This window comes from Sapajus apella, unplaced genomic scaffold (assembly GCF_009761245.1).
Source record: "Sapajus apella isolate SASKATOON/1434 unplaced genomic scaffold, GSC_monkey_1.0 scaffold95, whole genome shotgun sequence".
In the NCBI taxonomy this organism is placed as follows: domain Eukaryota; kingdom Metazoa; phylum Chordata; class Mammalia; order Primates; family Cebidae; genus Sapajus; species Sapajus apella.
In genome coordinates, this window is record NW_022437035.1 from 6,635,017 (window position 1) to 6,654,940 (window position 19,924).

Genomic DNA, 19,924 nt, shown 5'->3' on the forward strand with positions numbered 1-19,924 from the left:
GATTTTAGCTTAGGCCAAGGCCAAGGCTAAGGCCAAGGCAGGGAGGAACTTGGTGCCCTGGGAGAATTTCAGTCCTGCCAAGTGGCCAGAGCAGCTAGAGGCTGAGATGAAAGGCAGCGTGGAAGGGATAACGTCGCACCCCAAGAGACCTAACCTCGGCAGGCCTTGGGACTTCAGCCTGAAGGCACCAGAAGACTGGGAAGGTTCTTTTTTCTTTTTTTTTTCGTTATCCCTCTTGAGATGGAGCCTTGCTCTGTTGCCAGGCTGGAGTGCAGTAAGACAATCTCCGCTCACTGCAACCTCCGCCTCCCAGGTTCGAGTGATTCTCCTGCCTCAGCCTCCCGAGTAGCTGGGACTACAGGCGTGCGTCACCACGCCCGGCTAATTTTTGTATTTTTAGTAGAGCCAGGGTTTCACCATGTTGGCGGGGAAGGTTTTAACCTGGGCAGGAGTCACCATGAGAGAAGGGCCTGGAGGGGCCACAGAGGGTGTCCAGCCTGGGGCAGGTCCCAGGCCAGGCGACCACTCACCAGTTTCTCACTGTAGTAGCCAGGCAGGTACTTCTCACAGATCTGTACCAGGCACCAGAAGGCTTGCTGTGGGCAAGAGAGATGTGAGGCCTTGCTGTTGGGGGTTCCCCACCCACCCCCTGCCTGCCCGGGGCCTGGTGGTACCTCAGCAGGCATGTGCATGAGCAAGACGGCGGCAATGGGTGCCTGGGCCTGGCAATAGCCCTCCTCAGGTCGGTACAGCGTGTAGGCCTTCAGCACACGGAATAGGTCCTGCTGGCTGTGGAGAGGCCGGGTAGAGCAGTGATGACCAGGGTGACTCTGCTACTCACGGCCTTCACCCATTCCCCACTGGACCAGCCTGCCTTAGAATCTGCACTTCCCTTGAGAGGTGAGGTGATCTGCTTGTGGTCACCAAGGGGTCAGTCTCCTACTGCAGCACCTGGACTTTCACGTGCCCGGGGAAGGAGGTGGGGAAGGGCTCCCCTATGACAGGTGAGGGCAGAGGCTCAAAGAGAAAGGGAGCAGGGCCAGGGCGGATGTAAGGCTGTGTCAGGGCTGGAAGTAGGGGCCCCTCACTCAGCAGCTGTGGCCCCTCGGCCAGGCCAGCTTTGTCCCCTGTGTCTGTCTTGGTCCCCTTGGCTGCCCCATCTCTCCCCTGCATACCCTCCACTCACCCAACTCCCTCTGTCCCTCTTTCTCCCCAACAAAACCTGTATTCCGAAGAGGGCCAGGCCGGGCAACCTCTAACACTCTAGAGTCAATGATGAAACCACCCCAGAGGTAAGAGGAAATGCCGACAGCACACATCAGACTCAAAACAAAAAAACAAATGCTGACAATGGAGCTGGGGACACCCAACTTCTGAATCTCTGAACTCACTGTCCCTCCTCAGACCCCTTTGGAGACAGGACCTAGAGCCACCTCCCAAGGCCCAGCCTGCTCACCCATGGCCACCCCGGGACACAAACATCTCATGGAAAGGGAACTGCCGGTGCAGGTCACGCTCAATCACGTCCAGCCACTTGGGATCCCCAGGGGACATGTCCAGCTCCTAGAAGCAAGGGCACATATTAGGGGCTGGGGAGGATGGAGGTGGGCATTGCTGACAGGACATGGCTGCCCAGGGATTAGGGGAGGGGGCCCTCCACTGGGGGCAGTGCCCACCCAATCCCCTCACAGAATGGGCCTTCCCAAGGACAGGAAGATAAGCTCAGGTAAGGATTCCTGGACAGGGGCAAGGGGGCAAGGAGGGAAGCGCCCTGGAAACCTTAAACCTGGCTTTAGGAGACCGATGAGGGCAAGAGTGTCCACTCGAGCTGTAGCTGGAAGGACCTCCAGACATTTTATTCAGAACTTGGTTAGATACATTATGTTACATCCTTAAGACAGAAAGCTGCTTCTCTGAGCAATAGCTACCAGCTGTTCCCACTTCTCCAAGCCAGGCACTAAGCTGGGCACAGGGTACCTGTGGGCCTCACTGATCGTTCTCCTCAACCTCCAGAGACAGGACCTATCATTACAGCCTGTTTGCAGATGAGAAAACTGAGTGTCAAGGCCTCATGGCTAGAAAAATGGTGGAGTTGGGACTGGAGGCCAGGTCTGACTCGAACCGTCCATCCCAGCCCCTCTGCTGAGCGCCTCCCCAGGCGGATGGCGTCACCTCTCCAGGAAGGGGGGTATGTGTGAGATCTGTACAGAGCTCTTTCTGGAAGGACATGACATCTGTCAAACCATTAACCTCAGATACTTCTCTGGGTGCCGGGGTTTCAACAAAGTTTTACTCTTTCTTTTGAACTTCTGTGAACATTTCAGTATGTGCACCTTTACAAAATAACAAAGCCATTACAAAACAGAAAATCTTTTCTTGGGCATTTGAAATGTTCTCTACCTTGATTTGCATGTTGGTTACATGGATGTGTATTATTTATCAAAACTCACTGATCTGTGCATTTTACTCTATGTAAATGCATACCTCAATTTTTAAAAAAGAAAGAAAAAGTAAATAAGGAGAAAACCCATAGGGCTGAAAAGGGAAGCAGAGTACTCATGAGACAAACCAGAATGTGCTCAAAGGCATGGCCCAGTCACTTTTTTTTTTTGAGACAGAGTCTTGCACTCTTGCCCAGGTTGCAGTGCAGTGGCGTGATCTAGGCTCACTGCAACCTCTGCCTCTGAGTTCATGTGATTCTCCTGCCTCAGCCTCCTGAGTAGCTAGGATTATAGGCACACGCCACGACACATGGGTAATTTTTTGTATTTTTAGTAGAGATGGGGTTTCACTATGTTGGCCAGACTGGTCTTGAACTCCTGACCTTGTGATCTACCCGCCTCAGCCTCCCAAAGTGCTGGGATTACAGGTGTGAACCACCGTGCCCGACTGGCCCAGGCACTTCCATGGAGATGTCGGTTTAAGTACAAGTTGCCTGCAGGTCTGGGGCAACACCAGGCCCTCAGGAAGGAGGCCAGGTCATCAGCAGACACACCCAGTGCGTGCAGACTCAGGCCCTGCCCTGATCAGCAGGAGACTTCATACAAGCCCCTTTCCCTCTCTGCCCCTCAATGGGGGTGTCAGGGTGCCAGGAACTTGACTAGAGAGTAAATACTGAGAGGAGTGGCTGACAGTGTTCAGGCTGGAGGAGACAGAGAGGGGCTGGGGCCCTGTGGCAGGCCCACACGGAGAGGTGTGGGTCTGTGTACTATGCACCTCTAGGTACTGTCTGAGCACAGTGCCGGTTTGCTTTCATCAGAAAGGGGAAGAGGGCCCCACAAATTCTTCTAACAGTTCCCATGAGGTAGAAACCCGAAAACCCCAAAACTCAGTTCCTAGAATGTGTTCATCAGGCATCTCAGCAGCCTAAGGCATTTGACCTCACATGGCTGGTGAGAAAGGAAAAGGGGGAAGCCGCAGATAGAAAGGGTACCAGCAGACAAGCAGGTACCGTGGTCATAGGGCCTATAGCCTCCACCAGCCTGAGAGGTACTAGCACCATCATAAGATGGAGCCAGAGAAGAAAACCAGGTATAAGGCCAGGTGTGGTGGCTCACGCGGTCAGGAGTTCAAGATCAGCCCGGCCAATATGGTGAAACCCTGTCTCTACTAAAAATACAAAAATTAGCTGGGTGTGGTAGTGCATGCCTGTAGTCCCAGCTACTCAGGAGGCTGAGGCAGGAGAATCACTTGAACCTGGGAGGCGGAGGCTGCAGTGAGCCATGATCACGCCACTGCACTCCAGTCTGGGTGACAGAGTGAGACTCCATCTCAAAACAAAAACAAAACGAAAAGGAAAACCAGGTAAAAAAAAGGACACGGAGGTACTGCCTGCCAAAGAAAGGAGGAAGAAATAGCACGTGCAGAAGAAGGAGCCACAGGGCCTGTAGAAGCTGCCCTGACTGCTGAGGTTGGGAGGGGCCGCCTGGACTGGGTATTACATCGGGGGCCCTCTGGGGAGAGAGCACAGAAACAGGTGCCTGCATCACAGCCCCGCACTGTACCCTGCCTTGGCGTATGCACCCACAGCAACCAGGGGGAGCTTCTCATGCTTCCTCTGGGTCACCCATAGGCAAAGTCCTTCCAGTGTGCTCACAAACCATTCTTCCAGCCGCCAGGACTGTGCAGGAACACATCACTCAGCTTCAGAGCATCAAGAAGGCCTTCTCTGCACATCCACCTCCTCACACGAGCAACCTTCCAGACCCCCTGGGGGTGGCTGATTCCTCTCTGGAAGCACAGCTCTGCATACACACGCACACAGCTCTGCATTCTGCTGCATACATGCTCACACCTGCTGAACCACACAGCCAGGAGGCTGGCCAGGCTGCCCACGCTCTTGGCTCTCATGCCTGGCTCTGGCAGCCTGATGTTAACTATGGACTTGGACTGGGGCTCCCACCCCTGAGCCTCCCACTTTCCCCAGAATGCAGCCCCTCAAAATGGGAGAGATGTATGGGAGGAAGACTATGGAATCAACAGGCTGCTCCAGTGGGGCTTGGTATTGGTGCTCTGGGGAATAATCCAATCAGCCAGATTCAGACCTACCCCAGCCAGACACTCTACCAGCTTCCCTGCCCGGGCAAGGCCAAGTGTTGCCAGCAAACAGCTCTCACCCTCTCCAGGTCAATAGCAGAAACTCTAGGCTACCTTGCCCTGCCACTGCCCAGCCATCTCAAGAAACAAGTTTGGCAGGAGTGTTCACTGAAGAAGCATGAGGTATGTCAACAGAGAGCTGGTGGTGGGCAGCTCTACTCTCTCTCCCTGTCTGCCTGTCACCAGTCCCAAGGGCCTGCAAGAAACCCTGATGCCTGGGGCCAGATCTGGCAGGTATGCCAGGGCAACCCCAGGGAATCCAACTGCTTCCCCATAGTTACCTAGGGGAGCAGGCTGGAGGAGTGGCCCAGCTCTGAATGGAGAGATATTTTACTCTGGCCAGCCATGAGGCAGGGGACAGCAGGAGGGATATTGGGACAGGAGGAGGGATGACAAGAGAGGGCACCCTCTCTGGCCACTGACTGGCATCTGACCCCTTGGGATACCTAGGCAGTTCTCTTCAGCTCCCTCAAGTTTGGCTCTGCTACTCCCAGGGCTGATGACCCCACAAGACACACGGGTGGGCTGTGCTGGCCAGGCTTGGACAAGGCAGGAGAAACAGTAGAGGATGGGAGGCCAGGAGGCACTGAAGTTCTGGGGTCCTACTGGTCAAGCCCCCACAGGCCCAGAGCACGGGGCCCAAGGCAGTCAGGGAAATCGTTTGAGTGTCTTCTCCTAATGACCAAGAGCAGGGTGTAGCCTACTGAGCCCAGGAAGGCAAATCCTGAGTGGTCATCAAGAGAAGAGCTGGAATAGGGAGTGGCAAATCTGGCCATTCCACTGAGGGCGGCTCAGGGCTGGAGCCTCAGTTGTGCAAAGCCTCCAGGAGACACAGGTACTCAGGACTGGGCCAGTCTGGCTGCTGGGGCCTGGAGAGTTGGACACATGACTGGAGGTTTCATAGATTGCTTATCCTGTGAGATCTAGGTGATCACGTGGAGGATTGCTGCCATGGGAAAGACACCAAGAGATGCAGAAGGAAGTGCAAAGGAAGGGAAACTTACGTCAAACTTTCCAGGGTTCTGTTGTAACTTCACCTTGCCTCCTGATAGGTACTGCCAAGCACGGCCCCGCAGAGAAGGTGGGATGCCCTTTTGACACCGCAGACGAATCTGAAAATCAAAAGGACGGCTGAGACCATGCAGCCACCCATGCAGCTCCCCCAGCCCACCCCCTTGCCAGTGCTCAGTGGGTCCTCAGTGCACACAGCAACAAGAGCAGAAACGGGGAAAAAAGAGGACTTTCCTACTGTTGCTACTGTGCAGATCCTACAGTTGGGGAGGGGAGGTAACTGCAATCAGATATGCTAATGCCAGGTGATGGCAGAGTCCCACATCCCTGGTCCAGTGAAGACGCAGGCATTCCTGAGGTCTACCATGGAATTCCAGACCCTCATAACTATCTTCTGAATCAAAATGGAACTATACAGCTGGGCACGGTGGCTCACGCCTGTAATCCCAGTACTTTGGGAGGCCAAGGAGGGTAGATCATTTGACGTCAGGAGTTCAAGACTGGCCTGGCCAACATGGTGAAGCCCCATCTCTACTAAAAATGCAAAAAATTGGCCAGGTATGGTGGCGGGCGCCTGGAATCCCAGCTACTTGGGAGGCTGAGGCGGGAGAATTGGTTGAACCTGGGAGGCGGAGGTTGCACTCTAGCCTGGGCGATAGAGCGATACTCTGCCTCGGAAAAAGAAAAAAGGACCATATTAGTTGGGTGAACCCCATAGTCTGTCCCCAGGGAGGGCACTGCACTGTGTGGGGCTCAGCTACAGCCACAGGGAAGGTAGCTCATGCGATGAACCAGAATGTGCTCAGAGGTGTGCCCCGGGCACTTTCATGCGGGTGTGTTGGTTTCAGCAGCCATGTGGCAAGACACCATCAGCCTAGCGGGGAGAAATCTCAACAGAACCCAGAAGGAAGATGGGGGCTGCTCAAATGGCTCCGTCTTTGTTTTGGTCAAGAATCCCCTCTCTCCTATTGTTGACACTGAGCTTTCAGGATCACCGGCCTGGGGGATAGACGGCTGGTCTGGGTGTGAGTCCTGATCTCAGCCCTTGCTAAAATGGCCCAGGTCTTCCCTGCCACTCACAGAATGGAAGTAGTGAGGGAGGGAGTATTTGAGGCAGCTCATGACCCAGAGCTAGTGCTCAATTCCGGCTAGCTGTTTTAATCAGGAAAAGTTTTCCACTGGCAAAACTCAGTTTGAAAACTATCAAAACTATCATGTCTTTTACAATCGGGGAATTGAGGGTGGGGGAAAATTCATGCGGGAAATTTCATCACACAAGCAGAGTGCAGATAAATTCGTCATACAATCAGAAACCCTACTACCTCCTAGCTGTACTGCACAGGCTGGAGGGATCCAGCCCCGTGTACTTTCCACTTCACTAGTGGGCTCCTCCTGGGCTTGGGACCAGAACGAGGCTCTGAAGGCAGTTGCCCTGACCCGTCAAGGAAGGTGAGGACAAAGGCAGAGGCATCACTCCTGTGAAGTGTTGTGGTGGCAGAGGGATGAGATGGCCAATGATATTCCCTCAACCCCTGCCCTAAGCAGCCTGACCTGTGATAAGGGGAATGGGTACTCGGGGCATAAGAACATCTGGATGTGGGTTTGAATCTAGCACTGAACTTGAGCCAACCACTTCTCAACTGTAAGATCCGAATGATAATATCTACTACTGTGCAGAGCTGTGGAAAGAGTCCATTAGAGGGGGAAAATGTGCTTAGCGTGGGGCCTGAAACACAGTCTATGCAGTCTGTGTTCAGTACGTGATGGCTTCCTCTCTGCCCCTCCATCCCAGGAGGATGCTTGACACAGAAGCCCAGGGCCTCAGCTCACACCTAACTTACCCTCACCTAGAAACTCCCTTCAACAGTCCCGCTGGAAGCTCTCCGAGGAGGGAGCACAGAAGCCCTGGCCTTCCTGATGACCAGTGCAAACAACAGAAAACTTTCCAAGGGTCAGAGAGAGTCAAGAACCAGGAAGGAGCCAGGCAGACAGGCTGAGGGTGGCGGGGGGAGAATAGCAGTGGCTGGTCATAGGTGCCAAGTGAGAGCTGCTGGGACTGCCTAGAAAGGAGGCAGAGGAAGGGAGCTGAAGGGAACTGCCCTAGACTCAAGGAAGTTTCCTGCAGCTGTGGGACAAGGGTCTCCCTAAGGAAGCCAACTTGGGCAGCCTTTGGCAAAAGGATGTGCTTTAGCCCAAAGCCACAGGCCCTTTAGGCTCTCCCACAGAGCCAAGCTCAGCAAGAGGCAGCCCCACGTCATTGCAGCCCCCATCATACTTGGCTTCCTCCAGGAGTGCCATGGAACACTTCATGGGGAGTGAAGAGCTGGGAGTACAGCCAGCCTTTCCCACTGTGCCCTCCTCAGCATAAAGGTGCTGCAGGGGGTCATCCCTACCCCGCCTGCGTTAGGGAGGATTGTGGGGACCAGTAAGGATAAAGCATGAGAAAGTATTCCCAGAAACCACAAAGGATTACCATTCTCTGAGGCCAGGCCTTGAGAAAGGAGGTCTCTGATGAAAGCTGAGTGAGGCCACACCCTTGCCTGCTGAACTCAGGGAGGGCAGGGCCCTGTGGGAAGACAGCATTCCAGCCCCAGCCCTGCCTCCCTGCAGGACCAGAATTCTGTCCTAGACATGGCTAGGAGTCAGGGAAAGGAAGCCACCCTCCCAGCAGAACTAGGTATGAGCCCACTTCCTGAAACAGGTATTATCCTTCCTGTGCCAGGACTTCCTGACCAGAGGAAGAACTCAAGCCTCCACAGGCAGGCTGGAAGAGCCCCCAGGGCAGGGCCCGGTGTGGCCACAGCTGAGGTGGCAGGAGGGACACCCAGGGGGTAGTTCTGGACTGCAGAGAAACAGTGGGTTGGGGCCTCTGGGCATGGTGGATTGAAGCACTTCCTGTGGAAGCCTCAGCTGGGCAGAGGCAGGCCTCGGGCTCTAACCACAGTGCCAGACAAGAAAAGGGGAAGTGCCAGCTGCTTCTCTGCTGAGAGGTGCACCCCAAAGCTCCCCTCTGGAATCCCTATTTTCAAGAACGCTGAAGGTCCCTGCCAACCACCAGTCACCAAAACAGATTGCTGCAGAGCAAGCTACAGATCAGGGTACGAGCCAGAGGAACAATGAGGGAGAGAAACAGACCCAGAGTCAGGCAGGAAGCAGCTGAGGAATAACTGTCTTAACATTGTTAAAAAAAAAAAAAGAGAGAGAGATAGTCTGGGTGTGGCGGCTCATGCCTGTAATTCCAGCACTTTGGGAGGCCAAGGCAGATGGATTGCTTGAGCTCAAGAGTTCAAAACTGGCCTGGGCAACATGGCGAAACCCCATCTCTATGAAAAATAAAAAAATTAGCCAGGTGTGGTGGCATGTGCCTGCAGTCCCAGCTATTCGGGAAGCCGAGGTGGGAGGATCACTTGAGTCTAGGAGGTTGAGGCTACAGTGAGCCAAGATCATGCTGCTGCTCTCCAGTCTGGGTGACAGAGTGAGACCCTGTCTCAATCAACCAATCAATCAATAAACAAATAAAAGGAGATAGAGGGCTGGGTGGGGTGACTGACACCTGTAATATCAGCATTTTGGGAGGCCGAGGCAGGCGAATCACGAGGTCAGGAGATCAAGACCATCCTGGCTAATATGGTGAAACCACGCTTCTACTAAAAACACAAAAAATTAGCTGGGCATGGTGGCATGCGCCTGTAGTCTCAGCTACTCGGGAGGTTGAGGCAGGAGAATCACTTGAACCTGGGAGGCAGAGGTTGCAGTTAGCTGAGATCACACTACTGCATTCCAGCCTGGGTGACAGAGCGAGACTCAGTCTCAAAAAATAAAAAGAGAGAACAGCAAGCAGGAGCCCAGGTCTGGGTGAGCCTCTCCTCTCACAGCACAGTGCTTCAGCCTCTGACGCAGTCTCTGTAGCACTTACCACCACTTCGTGGGGAGCAACAGGATTATCACTCCCGCTTGGCCAGAGAAACTGAGGCTGAGATGGTGAAGTGACTTGTGCAGAAGTTCCACAGTTAGCCACAGGTGTGAAGAGAGGAAAGGCGTGAGGCGGGGCCCAAGTCTATATACCTGATCATCAGTCCTGGGCTTTCTGTGAGCCTTGCAGCCATCTGTGCCAGCCTGGACCATGCTAGAGTGTCAGATGATGAAAGCGGGCAATAGGGTTCATTCTGTGCATTGAAAACTTGTACAGAGAGACCCCAGCTATGAGGCTTGGAACAGGCCCCCTCTAGGCCAGGCAGTAACTACACCATGCTGGGGAAAACCAAGGACATCAACACACACACTTAAGAGTGGTGGGCAAGAACATTCCCACAGGGCGATAGAGCTAGTGTCTGAAGACAGCCTAACTCGAAAAGGACTTCCGGGTGACTTCATTTTATTAAGACTATTATTAAAATGTGAGGGTACTTCTTTCTTTTTGCTTTGGTCAGGAGTCAACAGGGAAGTCATCAAATTAATCTAGAGGGTAAAGAAGGCCTCGTACTGTGGCGGCTAAGAGGGCAGGTGCTAAAAGTACACTGCTTGGGTTCAAATCTGGATGACAAGGTAATCAGTAAAGTGGGGATACTACTATTACTAATCTCATACTAGGGTACTGTAAGGAATTGTCTCAGCACCAAAGCGCATGTTCCATACACGCTAGCTGCCGGCAGTATTATGAAGTCCTCCTTGATAGCTAGTAAGCAGCACTTCAGTCCTCCTGGGAAGGCTACAGGAAAGCTGTGTTGCAGCTGTTGGCTAGGAGAGGCTTTGAGGTTTAACTACAGGACAATATTCTGCATGAATCTGAAGTCATCTGAGAGGGCCCAACCTTCCCCCTGCCCTCAGGCCAGCTTCTGTCTTTCACTGGCAGTTGGAAGACACCTAAGGCATCTGGCTGTTGGAGAAGCCCCTGCTTTCCTAAGCTGATGAAGTTCCTCCCTCTTCCTCCTCCTCCCCAGGCTGCCAAGTCCCAGTCCGAGACCTGAGGCCAGGCCCCTCACCTTTTTGTGCTTCTTGGCCATCCATTTGTCCCAGTTGTTGAGCATGTCCAGCCACTTGGACTCCCTCTGCCTCAGCACCTCCAGGGGGACTTCCTCCAGCCTGTGGAGCAGAGGGCAGGGCCTGTGAGAGGCGCCAAGGTAAGCAAAGGCCCTGGCTTCATTCCCAGCCACCAGCCTGGTCAGACCTCCCTTCTTCCTGCCTACCATCCCTGCTGTTCCCTTCAGGACAGCTACCTCAGGACTGTCCTATGGCAGATGAGAGGGAACACACCACCTCCCCACCCACGACCTCAAGCCATAAGCTAGAGACAGCAGGTGGTTCAAGTGCCTACTCCCCTAATGTGGCCAGGGGCCACGTGCCTCTCTGAGGCAGAGGCTGAGTGAGTGTCTGCATCTGTGCATCAAAGCAAAGCATTCCTGTCCTGGGTCTGCTGTAGTCAACAAGCCTCTTCGGAGGGCCTGTGTACAAGGTGCAGAGTTGAACACAAAAACTAGTCCAACGAGTACAGAAATAACATGCTTACCTCTTTACTTGAGCCAAACTCATTACTCAGAGTTTCCCCAATTATGCCCTGGCCCTTTCCCACCTCTCAGCCTTCACTCAGGCCAGTCCCTTTGCCGGAATGCTTCCCAAATTGTCTCCACCCATCAAAATCCTACACACACTTCAAAGCCCCATCAAATACCACTTCTTATATTTGTAGATCTACTGACTAGGCAGCGAGCACAGCTGTGTTGGCACTGTTCTAGGGTTAGGGCCTCCTGGCGAGTTGTGGAGATGCCTTCCCATGATTAGAACCAAGTCCTGACCCTCATGGAGTCGATGTTCTGGTGGGCACTGAATATGGGGAAAACACCTCAGCACCAAGGTGCTTTTTTGTGCTTTTTAACAGAATAAGATATTATGACAGATGGGACACAGGCTCAGAGAGGTAAGATACCCAGGGAAGCTATCTTGCTCAGCGTCCAACAGCAAATCAGTGGAAAAACCCAGATTCATATCCAAGTCAGGTCCTAGCCAAGAGTCAGCATACAGTGCTGCCTGACCTCTCAGAAAGGGGCACAGGGTTGGAGGCAGCTCAGAGGAGGTTCTCAGGAACAGGACACGGTGGGGCTGGGGCTTGGCCCAGGCCTGAGTCTCTGATTCTCTCTCTGCCGGAAGGAAATGTGCTGCTGTGACTTTTACTGGTTGGAAGAGCAGAGGGAGGGGCCCTGGCAGAGCTGAGGCCTCTAAGACACAAAAGCAAAGGTCTTCTTCAGTGCATTTTATCTGGGGAATTGCCAGGCCTGAGAGCAGCCTTGAAGCTGAACGTCTGAGGAAGGACTACAGCCTAGGCAAAGGCGGTCTCCTCAACACATGGATACAAGTCACTCCATCTTGAACCACCTAGAGGCAGAACTAGGCCATGAGGTTACTCCTTTCCTTGCTTTTCTTGATAACAGCAAATCATGGACATGCCTTTACAAAGGGTCAGGTAATTTACAAAGGGATATGTATCTACAGGCAACCCCCAAACATCACAGGAGCAGAAACTAAGGGCCCATACCTCCCCGGCCATGATACCACCACCTATAAGGCACTGCTTATGCAACAAGTCAGGGGATGAGCCTTCTTAGTTAACCAGTCAGAAGGGTGCCCAAACCGAGTCAACAGGAAGTTCTGGCAGTTATGGATGTATATCATGGCTGATCCAATATCCCCACTGCACAGATGAGGAAACTGAGGCTTACAGAGGGCCACGTTTTCACTTGAGATTACCAGTTTCCAAAGAACTCACAGGTGATTAAATATGTCTATTTGATATCTCACCCCTCAGTCTGGCTTTATTGATAAAATCTAACTGCAGGGACTCACAGCCACCCATTCTCCCAACTGCAGATACACAGAGGAACATGTTAAATTGAGAGTTCTTTTAACTGATGCCAGATAACAGCTTTGGCAGTTTCAAACCCCCAATGTCAAACCTCAAACCGGAATTTCAAAAGAGTACAAAACAAACTACCATATTTCCTGGATTCTAAGACACCACTGATTTTAAGCTACACCATTAATTTGGCAAGATTGTCTCAGAAACAAAACAACCCACTACTACTTTAAATGTACATGTCAATGGAAAGATCTGTTTTGGTTTTTAAAATCTTAAACTGGGAACATTTTGAGGCAATGTGGTCATTTGAATGGCTTTTCCTTTAACAGCAGAGGAGTTTAATCTACCTGGAGATGGTGAGAAGGAGACCCTGGAGGTCTGGCTGTATCCAGCACTCAGCATACCCTGTGCTCTCTAACTGCAGGTAGATGTCTCTAGGCACAGGATGTGCTCCTGAAACATCGCAGGCTATTTTTTAAAAATCAGAAGATTCACATACCCTTCAGTTAACCCAGTCAGGATCTTAGAAAACATCTGATCCAATTGCTGTCTGATATGGAAATCCTTTCTACAACAGTCAAGTCCCCTTCCTTCTCTGAGCCTGTTTCCCTATATGCTTGCACAGCCTATCTTATGAATTTTTTTTGTTTGTTTGAGACAGAGTCTCCTTCTGTTGACAGGCTGGAGTGCAGTGGCGCAATCTCAGCTCACTGCAACCTCTGCCTCCCAGTTCAAATTATTCTCCTGCCTCAGCTTCCCGAGTAACTGGGATTACAGGCACGCACCACCACGCCCAGCTAATGTTGTATTTTCAGTAGAGACAGGGTTTCACCATGTTGGCCAGGATGGTCTCGATTTAACCTCGTGATCCGTCCACCTCGGCCTCCCAAAGTGCTGGGATTACAGACGTGAGCCATTGTGCCCAGTCTATCTTATGAATTTGATCCTCTAAGGATGCCCAGAGAGGAGCTGTGAGATAAACCTGGAGCCAGAGGGGTCCCTGAAAACAATGTGGCAGTGTAAAGCCCTGAGGTGGCTTCCTCCTGACAATGGAAAGGACATGAACCAGCTGCTAGTGAGAGAGAAGCTGGCCCAGTATAAGGGACCAAATGGCCCACGGGGTGGGGCGGGGGGGGGGTGTCGCAAATCTAGGGGCCTCACTCATCCTCCAGAAAACCCCTCCTTCCTTAGGGTAGCCTGAGGGAGTCTCTGAAGCCAAAAGGGCCAAGTGACACCAGTCTCTTGTGGCTCAGCCACTGCTGGAACTCAACCAGGGACAGATCTTCCTTACCTCCAGGCAAAGTCACCCTATTGTTAAACAGTTTCCACTGCTAAAACTTTCTTTCCCAGTTAAGCCAACATTGTCCTAATATCTTCTACCTGTAATCTCATTACCCCTTTGAAGCCACACAGTTCTCAGACCCCTCCCATACCAGGCATACACATGCTTATCCCTCATAATCCACTCATCCCTACCTGAAGGCCCTTTCTTCTCCCTTCTCCAAGTGACAGTAGCCCTTCAGAGCCCAATATGACACTAAAATCCACAAATACAACAATTATAATATCAGCAACAGTCGTTACCATTTGTAGATGAGTTACTACTTACCAATTTTCTACTCAATGCTTCACATACCTTTATCACATGTACCTTTCATAATAACGCTACTATAACATCATTCTCCCCATTTTAAAGTAAAATCCAAGGCTTAGTAAGGTTAAGAGTTTTCCTTAAGACCATGTAGCTATAAGTGGCAGAGCTGGGACTCAAACCCAGGACTGACTGACTCTACAGCTCATGCTCTTGACCCCTATACACTTTGCTGCCTCCACAGGCCAAGCCCTCAGCCTCCACACAGCCTGCATGCCTGTCCAGACACAGCCTTCATGCCTGCCTACCCAGATCATGTTAACTGTCCTCCAACCTGAAGACCTTCAGCCTGGCTCAAAACACCATTTCTCATACTTTCTAAACTGAGACACCTCCCTGCCCCCCACACACACAGAGCCAGAATACATTTTAGGAAACAAGTTGCCCTAACATGTACTAATGCACTCTGATATTTCCAGATTGGTTTTATATTATTCTATTCCTTTCTTTTTTTTTTTTTTTTTTTTTGAGAAAAATTTTTCCTCTTGTTGCCCAGGCTGGAGTGCAATGGCAGGATCTTAGCTCACTACAACCTCCACCTCCCAGGTTCAAGACATTCTCCTGCTTTAGTCCCCTGAGTAGCTGGGATTACAGGCATGTGCCACCACGCCCGACTAATTTTGTATTTTTAATAGAGACAGGGTTTCTCCATGTTGGTTAGGCTGGTCTCGAACCTCAGGTGATCTGCCCACCTTGGCTTTCCAAAGTGCTGGGATTACAGGTGTGAGCCACCAAGCCCAGCCTATTCTTTTTTATTTTTTAATGCTGGTCACAAGCCCCTAAAACTGATTTCAGCACCAACTGATAAATGAGTGAAGTCATTAAGTGTGAAATAAGCACTTCATTACCACTTCCTCATGCTCCTCAGCACTGTCCCTCCCCAACTGGACCAGGCCTTGAACTTCTTCTGTGACTGCCACCACACACCTCCAGGTGTTCAACAGCTGCTTGCCTGGTTTTCTCCATAACATCATTACCCTCATCTGCCTGCATTCGGGGCTACAAGCTACTTCTACCTTAGAAATGTTTTGTGTCCCTCTAGGAGCCCAGTGAAGTGGGCCCTCACAGAATAATTACTATTTCCATTTGGCCCATGACAAACTTGGCCTGATCAGAGAGGTTGTATGACTTGGACAAAGTCACAAAGCTAATAAATAAGTGGCTGACCCAGGGCTTCCCCTCTGCACAGTGGCCTATGTGATACTTCCAACTCCCTGGGGAAAGCTGCAGGAAAACCAGGCCCTTCTCCAGATGCTTCTGTGTGGCTCCATCTCTGGCTCCCAAGCCGCTGGAGATAGTCTAACCCCCTCCTCCAGTGTTCTAACTGCCCCAGTAAGTGGCCTGCCTGCACCTAGCAATGCTCAGAGACGCCAGTACACTGGACGGGATGGTTTGCCAGCACAACCTCAGGTGGAGATGGTAAGCCTGGGTAATCTGCCATTTGCTGGCAGCCCCAGCTTCTGAGGAGGAAAGGCTCAGAGGAGACAGAGGTGGCACCTAATCACAGATCTTGTCAGGCTCCTGGGCTGAAATAGACCTGGCCATGCTGTGCCATGTCATGGTCCAAGGCAGCAGTGACACTCTGTTGACCCCATTCTCTGTAGATTCCCAGTTTCCCAGCCTTCTCCAAAAACCCAGAGGCTGGAGGCTTCCAAAAGTTCGGATGGACAAGACTGCTTCCCAAGGCGACTGAGACCAAAGGTGGGGGTTCTCTCTTCCCTTGTCCTTCTAGACATCTGCTTTCTGCCCAAGCACATCTCAGCACCTCTGGCTAGGCAGGCTCAGCAGGGGCAGTGCCCATGCCCATCACCTCCTTATCCTAGCCTGTCATGGAAGACAAACCTTGATACCAAGGAACCGGTCTAACCCCCCCTCCAAACCTCACTCCCTGAATTAGCCCAAATGAAGAGAAATATACCCTAAGCAGAAAGTCTGAGGTCACAGACCACGGGACTGATCCTCATCTCACCCATTGAAGAAACCAGGTGGGGTGTAGAGGAGAATAAATAGAGTCAACTGAGCTAGGTACTCTAGTTCCTCCATCTAATAACTGGGAGACCATGCACAAAACATGTGACCTCCTAAGCCTCAACTTCTTCATCTTTAAGTGGAGTCATAACGCACACCTCATAATCTTACAGGGCTGCAATAAGGAATAAATGTGTCTCTTTCCTCATCTGACTGGTCCCACACACAGGCCTTTGAGGTAGACAGGGCATGATGACTGCCATTTTACTCATGACGCAATGAAGGCTCTGAGAGATTACTTCATGTGCTCATGATAAACAAACTCAAACTCCTGGCCGCTAATCCCAGCCCTAAGGCTTTACAGCTGTGTGAAACTGGACTGGCTGCTCTACTCTCTGAGCCTCCAGTTCCTCATCTGTAATGCAGGAGGAGTGCCACCTCCTCGGAGAGCACTGGTCAACATGATGTGAGGCAATAAGCTGACACATTTCATGCGCTGGCCATGTACTAGCTCTGCCAAGCACTGCACAGGCACATAATCCCCCAAGGAAATAGCTTTAATTATTTCCATTTAATAGGCAAGAACGCTAAGATTCAGCACAGTGAAGTAATCTGCCCACGGTTACATAGCCTGGAAGTAGAGGCTGCCACTTGAGCACTAAACTATCCAAGACATATAAAGCACCCCGCACATGCTAGGGCTTCAATCCCTGTCGCTTTCCCTCCCCTCTTGTTCATCACCTTCTGTGCTGAGACAGGCAAGAGTAACATGAAAATAACCCCTCACACCTGGGTCTCCAGGATGAAGAGGAGGCAGCTGGAGGAAGTCCCACCAAAGTGTGGAAAACTGGGAAATGGAGGTGCAGGGGGAGCATGGCCAATCACTGATCCAGAGGGCTTCTCTCTTCCACCCAGAGCTTGAAGTGAGGTGAGGATAAACAAAAGGCTGACCTGTTTTGCATACTGGGCAATAGCCTCTGGAGTTGACTACCCTAAGGGGTGGCAGTGAATGAAGGTATTGATAGCTCTTAGACCAGTTCCGTAAGAAGTGATGATGGGAAACCACAGTGCAGGAAGGGTAGGCCTGTGGTGTGCAAATGGCTGACTGTCAGGACTGGGAAACCTATGAGCTCATGCAGTGAGGCCATCCCCTCCCCAGAAGGTAAGTGATCTGCTCGAGGCCACACTGTGAGCTGGTAGGAAAAAGGAAGATGGGAGCCTGGCACTCCCTTCTGGGGCCCAGCCGTCCCTGCATTAGAGCTGGCTGGCAGTGTCCAGGCTCCCTGTCTGAGTGAGAGAGTCTGCTTGCTTCATTCTCCCTCCTTCGCAATGCAGGCTAATTCTGGGCCTGCCTCTCTTTCCCATGAGGAATTCCCTGGCTCTGCTCCTTCCAGTGCTGGGTCAGTGCACAATGGTAAACAGGTTCTCTCCACCCTTCACTGGCCTTGGTGCCCTGGGCCTCTGCCCAGCTCTCCACTCTGCTCAGCTCCACCCTACTCATTGTGAGAAATGGTTCCTTTAGGCATCAGCCTTGCTGGCTCCCAAAAAGAAAAACCAAGGAATCCACCTTCCTTTGATGCACTCAGCTAGAGAAGGGTGCAGACTACAGAAGAAACCCCCAAAGCAGCTCTCCCTGACAACTGCAGAAAGGTATGGAGGCTATTCCCTCTCTCTCTCTCTCTCTTTTTTTTTTTAGACAGAGTCTCACTCTTGTTGCCCAAGTTGGAGTGCAGTGACATAATCTCAGCTTACTGCAGCCTCTGCCTCCCAGGCTTAAGCAATCCTCCCACCTCAGCCTCTCAAGAAGCTGGGACCATAGGCTCATGCTACCATGACTCACTAAGTTTTGTAATTTTTGTAGAGACAAGGTTTTGCCATATTTCCCAGGCTAGTCTCAAACTCCTGGGCTCAAGCAATCCGCCTGTATCAGCATCCCAAAGTGGTAGGATTATAGGCATTAGTCACTGCGTGCTGCCTGAGAATATTCTCAGTGGAAGACAACCCTTCTCCAAATCCCAGCACCTACCAGGCAGAGTGCTGCCTGAAATTCTCTTGCTGGTGACTGGGTCCTTGGATCACAATCTCACTGTAGGCATTCAGGGGCCACCCTGACTCATGTATGGCTCCCTCACTCATCCTTACCAAATTGCTAGATCTCATTGATAGATCTTACCCACATTAGCCTTGACTCACTGTTTATATAAGGCCCCTCCTCTGCCCAGACTCGTTCATGACTCTCTACTGCCCTCATTATCCAACAGAAACCTCAGGCCCTGTAGTTGGGCATGATGGCACACGCCTTGTAGTCCCAGCTACTCGGAAGACTAAAGTGGGAGGATCACTTGAGCCCAGGAATTTGAAGCTGCAGTGAACCATGATCATGCACCCTAGACTGGGCCACTGGGTCACAGGGCAAGATTTTCTCTCAATAAAAAACAAAGAACAATAATAACAACAGAAAAAAAAACAAAGAAACTTCAGGCCCTGACTCTCAAGGCCCTCCATTTCCCTGTACACCCCTTCCTCCCCAGTCCCATCTCTAGAGGCCCCTGCCCTTGAGCCATCTTCCTTCAAACCCCATTCAAATTTGGTGCCATCTTCTTGGGAAGCCTCACTCCAAACTCCTTCTCATCTTTACAGAGTCTTTCCTAACCACTCTAGGGACAGAACACAATCAGGCCCTCATTATATTCCATGCACACCTTTCTAGAGCCTGTGTTCCAGGCCCTGAATCTACAAAGATGAATTAAATGTGGTCCTTGCCTTGAGGAGGTCAATCTGGCAGAGACAAATGGGTGGGTAAGTAACTAGCACACAGAGAAGAAGTGCTATCACAGGAGCTTGTAGAAGGAGCTAGGAGACTGCAAAAAGACCCCAGGGTGAGGGCGGGGTGTTTGGAGAAAGCTTTAAAGGGGAGTTAGCTTTTCAATTGGAGTTTGAAGGGTGACAGGAAGTAGCTAGGCTGAGAAAGGGGAAAGGACACACCAGGCAAAAGGCTCAGTATGTTCAAATGCAAGTTAATAGGGAAGGGAATGGCGTGTTTGGGGAATGTGAGCTGCCCAGTGGTACGGGTGCAGCTTCTCCACCTGAAGGCTGTTCTGCAGAGGCAGCATTTCATGAGAAGGTGTGTTCCTGGAGGGTAGGGGCTCTCTGGCCTCATTCTCTGCAGTGTGTCCCAAGCCTAGCACAGTGCCTGATACCTAGCTGGTGCTCAACAAATGTGTGTTGACTGATTCATTAGCTTGGTGACCTCAGACACTATGAGTTTCATTAAGTGTTGTCAGCAGTGAGAGGGAATACAGTCAGTCCTCTGCCTTGAGATCAGGTGGGTAAAGCACTGTAAGAGCGTGATAAAGAGCACTCTCTCTCTGGCCTGGTACCAGCTCTAGATCTTCCTCAAAACCGAGCACAGGGCTGAGCACAGATCTGCTTGACGATGGCATTTTATAACATTACAATTCTAATATTCAATTAACTTAACTGAATGTCTGTTAGAACACTTACCAGATGCTGGCTATGTACCAGACACTGTGCTCAGCACTTAACTTACATTATTTCATTTAATCCTGACAAGCCCATGAGATAGGTCCTTTAATTATCAACTCCCTTTTGTGGATAAGGAAACTCAGGTGTTCAGCAAGACAATAACTGGCCAAAGTCCAAGTCAAGCAGGGGATGGCACTGGCAAGTGAATCCAGGCCCTCTCACATCCCGCTCTGTCACTCAACTCCAGCACTGAGTGCTGTTCGCCTGGCTGGGTGTACAGCCTTGCTCCTGAGGAGCTTGGAGCTCAGTGGACTCAGAGATACAAGCTGTGTGATGCTTGGCAAGTCACTTTACCTCTCTGG

General features: G+C 51.5%; 1 protein-coding gene across 3 annotated transcripts in view; it reads right to left on the bottom strand.

The window, feature by feature from the left end:
- Nucleotides 1–19,924, bottom strand: part of TBC1D10A (TBC1 domain family member 10A) — a 36,679-nt gene that overhangs the window by 2,514 nt on the left and 14,241 nt on the right. For 2 of the 3 annotated variants that reach the window (XM_032256857.1, XM_032256856.1), the window contains exons 2-6: nt 10,590–10,689; nt 5,601–5,708; nt 1,457–1,563; nt 675–789; nt 531–596 (exon numbers count right to left, since the gene is read on the bottom strand). In XM_032256857.1, the coding sequence (XP_032112748.1) occupies nt 531–596; nt 675–789; nt 1,457–1,563; nt 5,601–5,708; nt 10,590–10,689 (496 nt within the window). The remainder of the gene's footprint in view (nt 1–530; nt 597–674; nt 790–1,456; nt 1,564–5,600; nt 5,709–10,589; nt 10,690–19,924) is intronic. The other variant, XM_032256858.1, reaches the window with a different exon arrangement.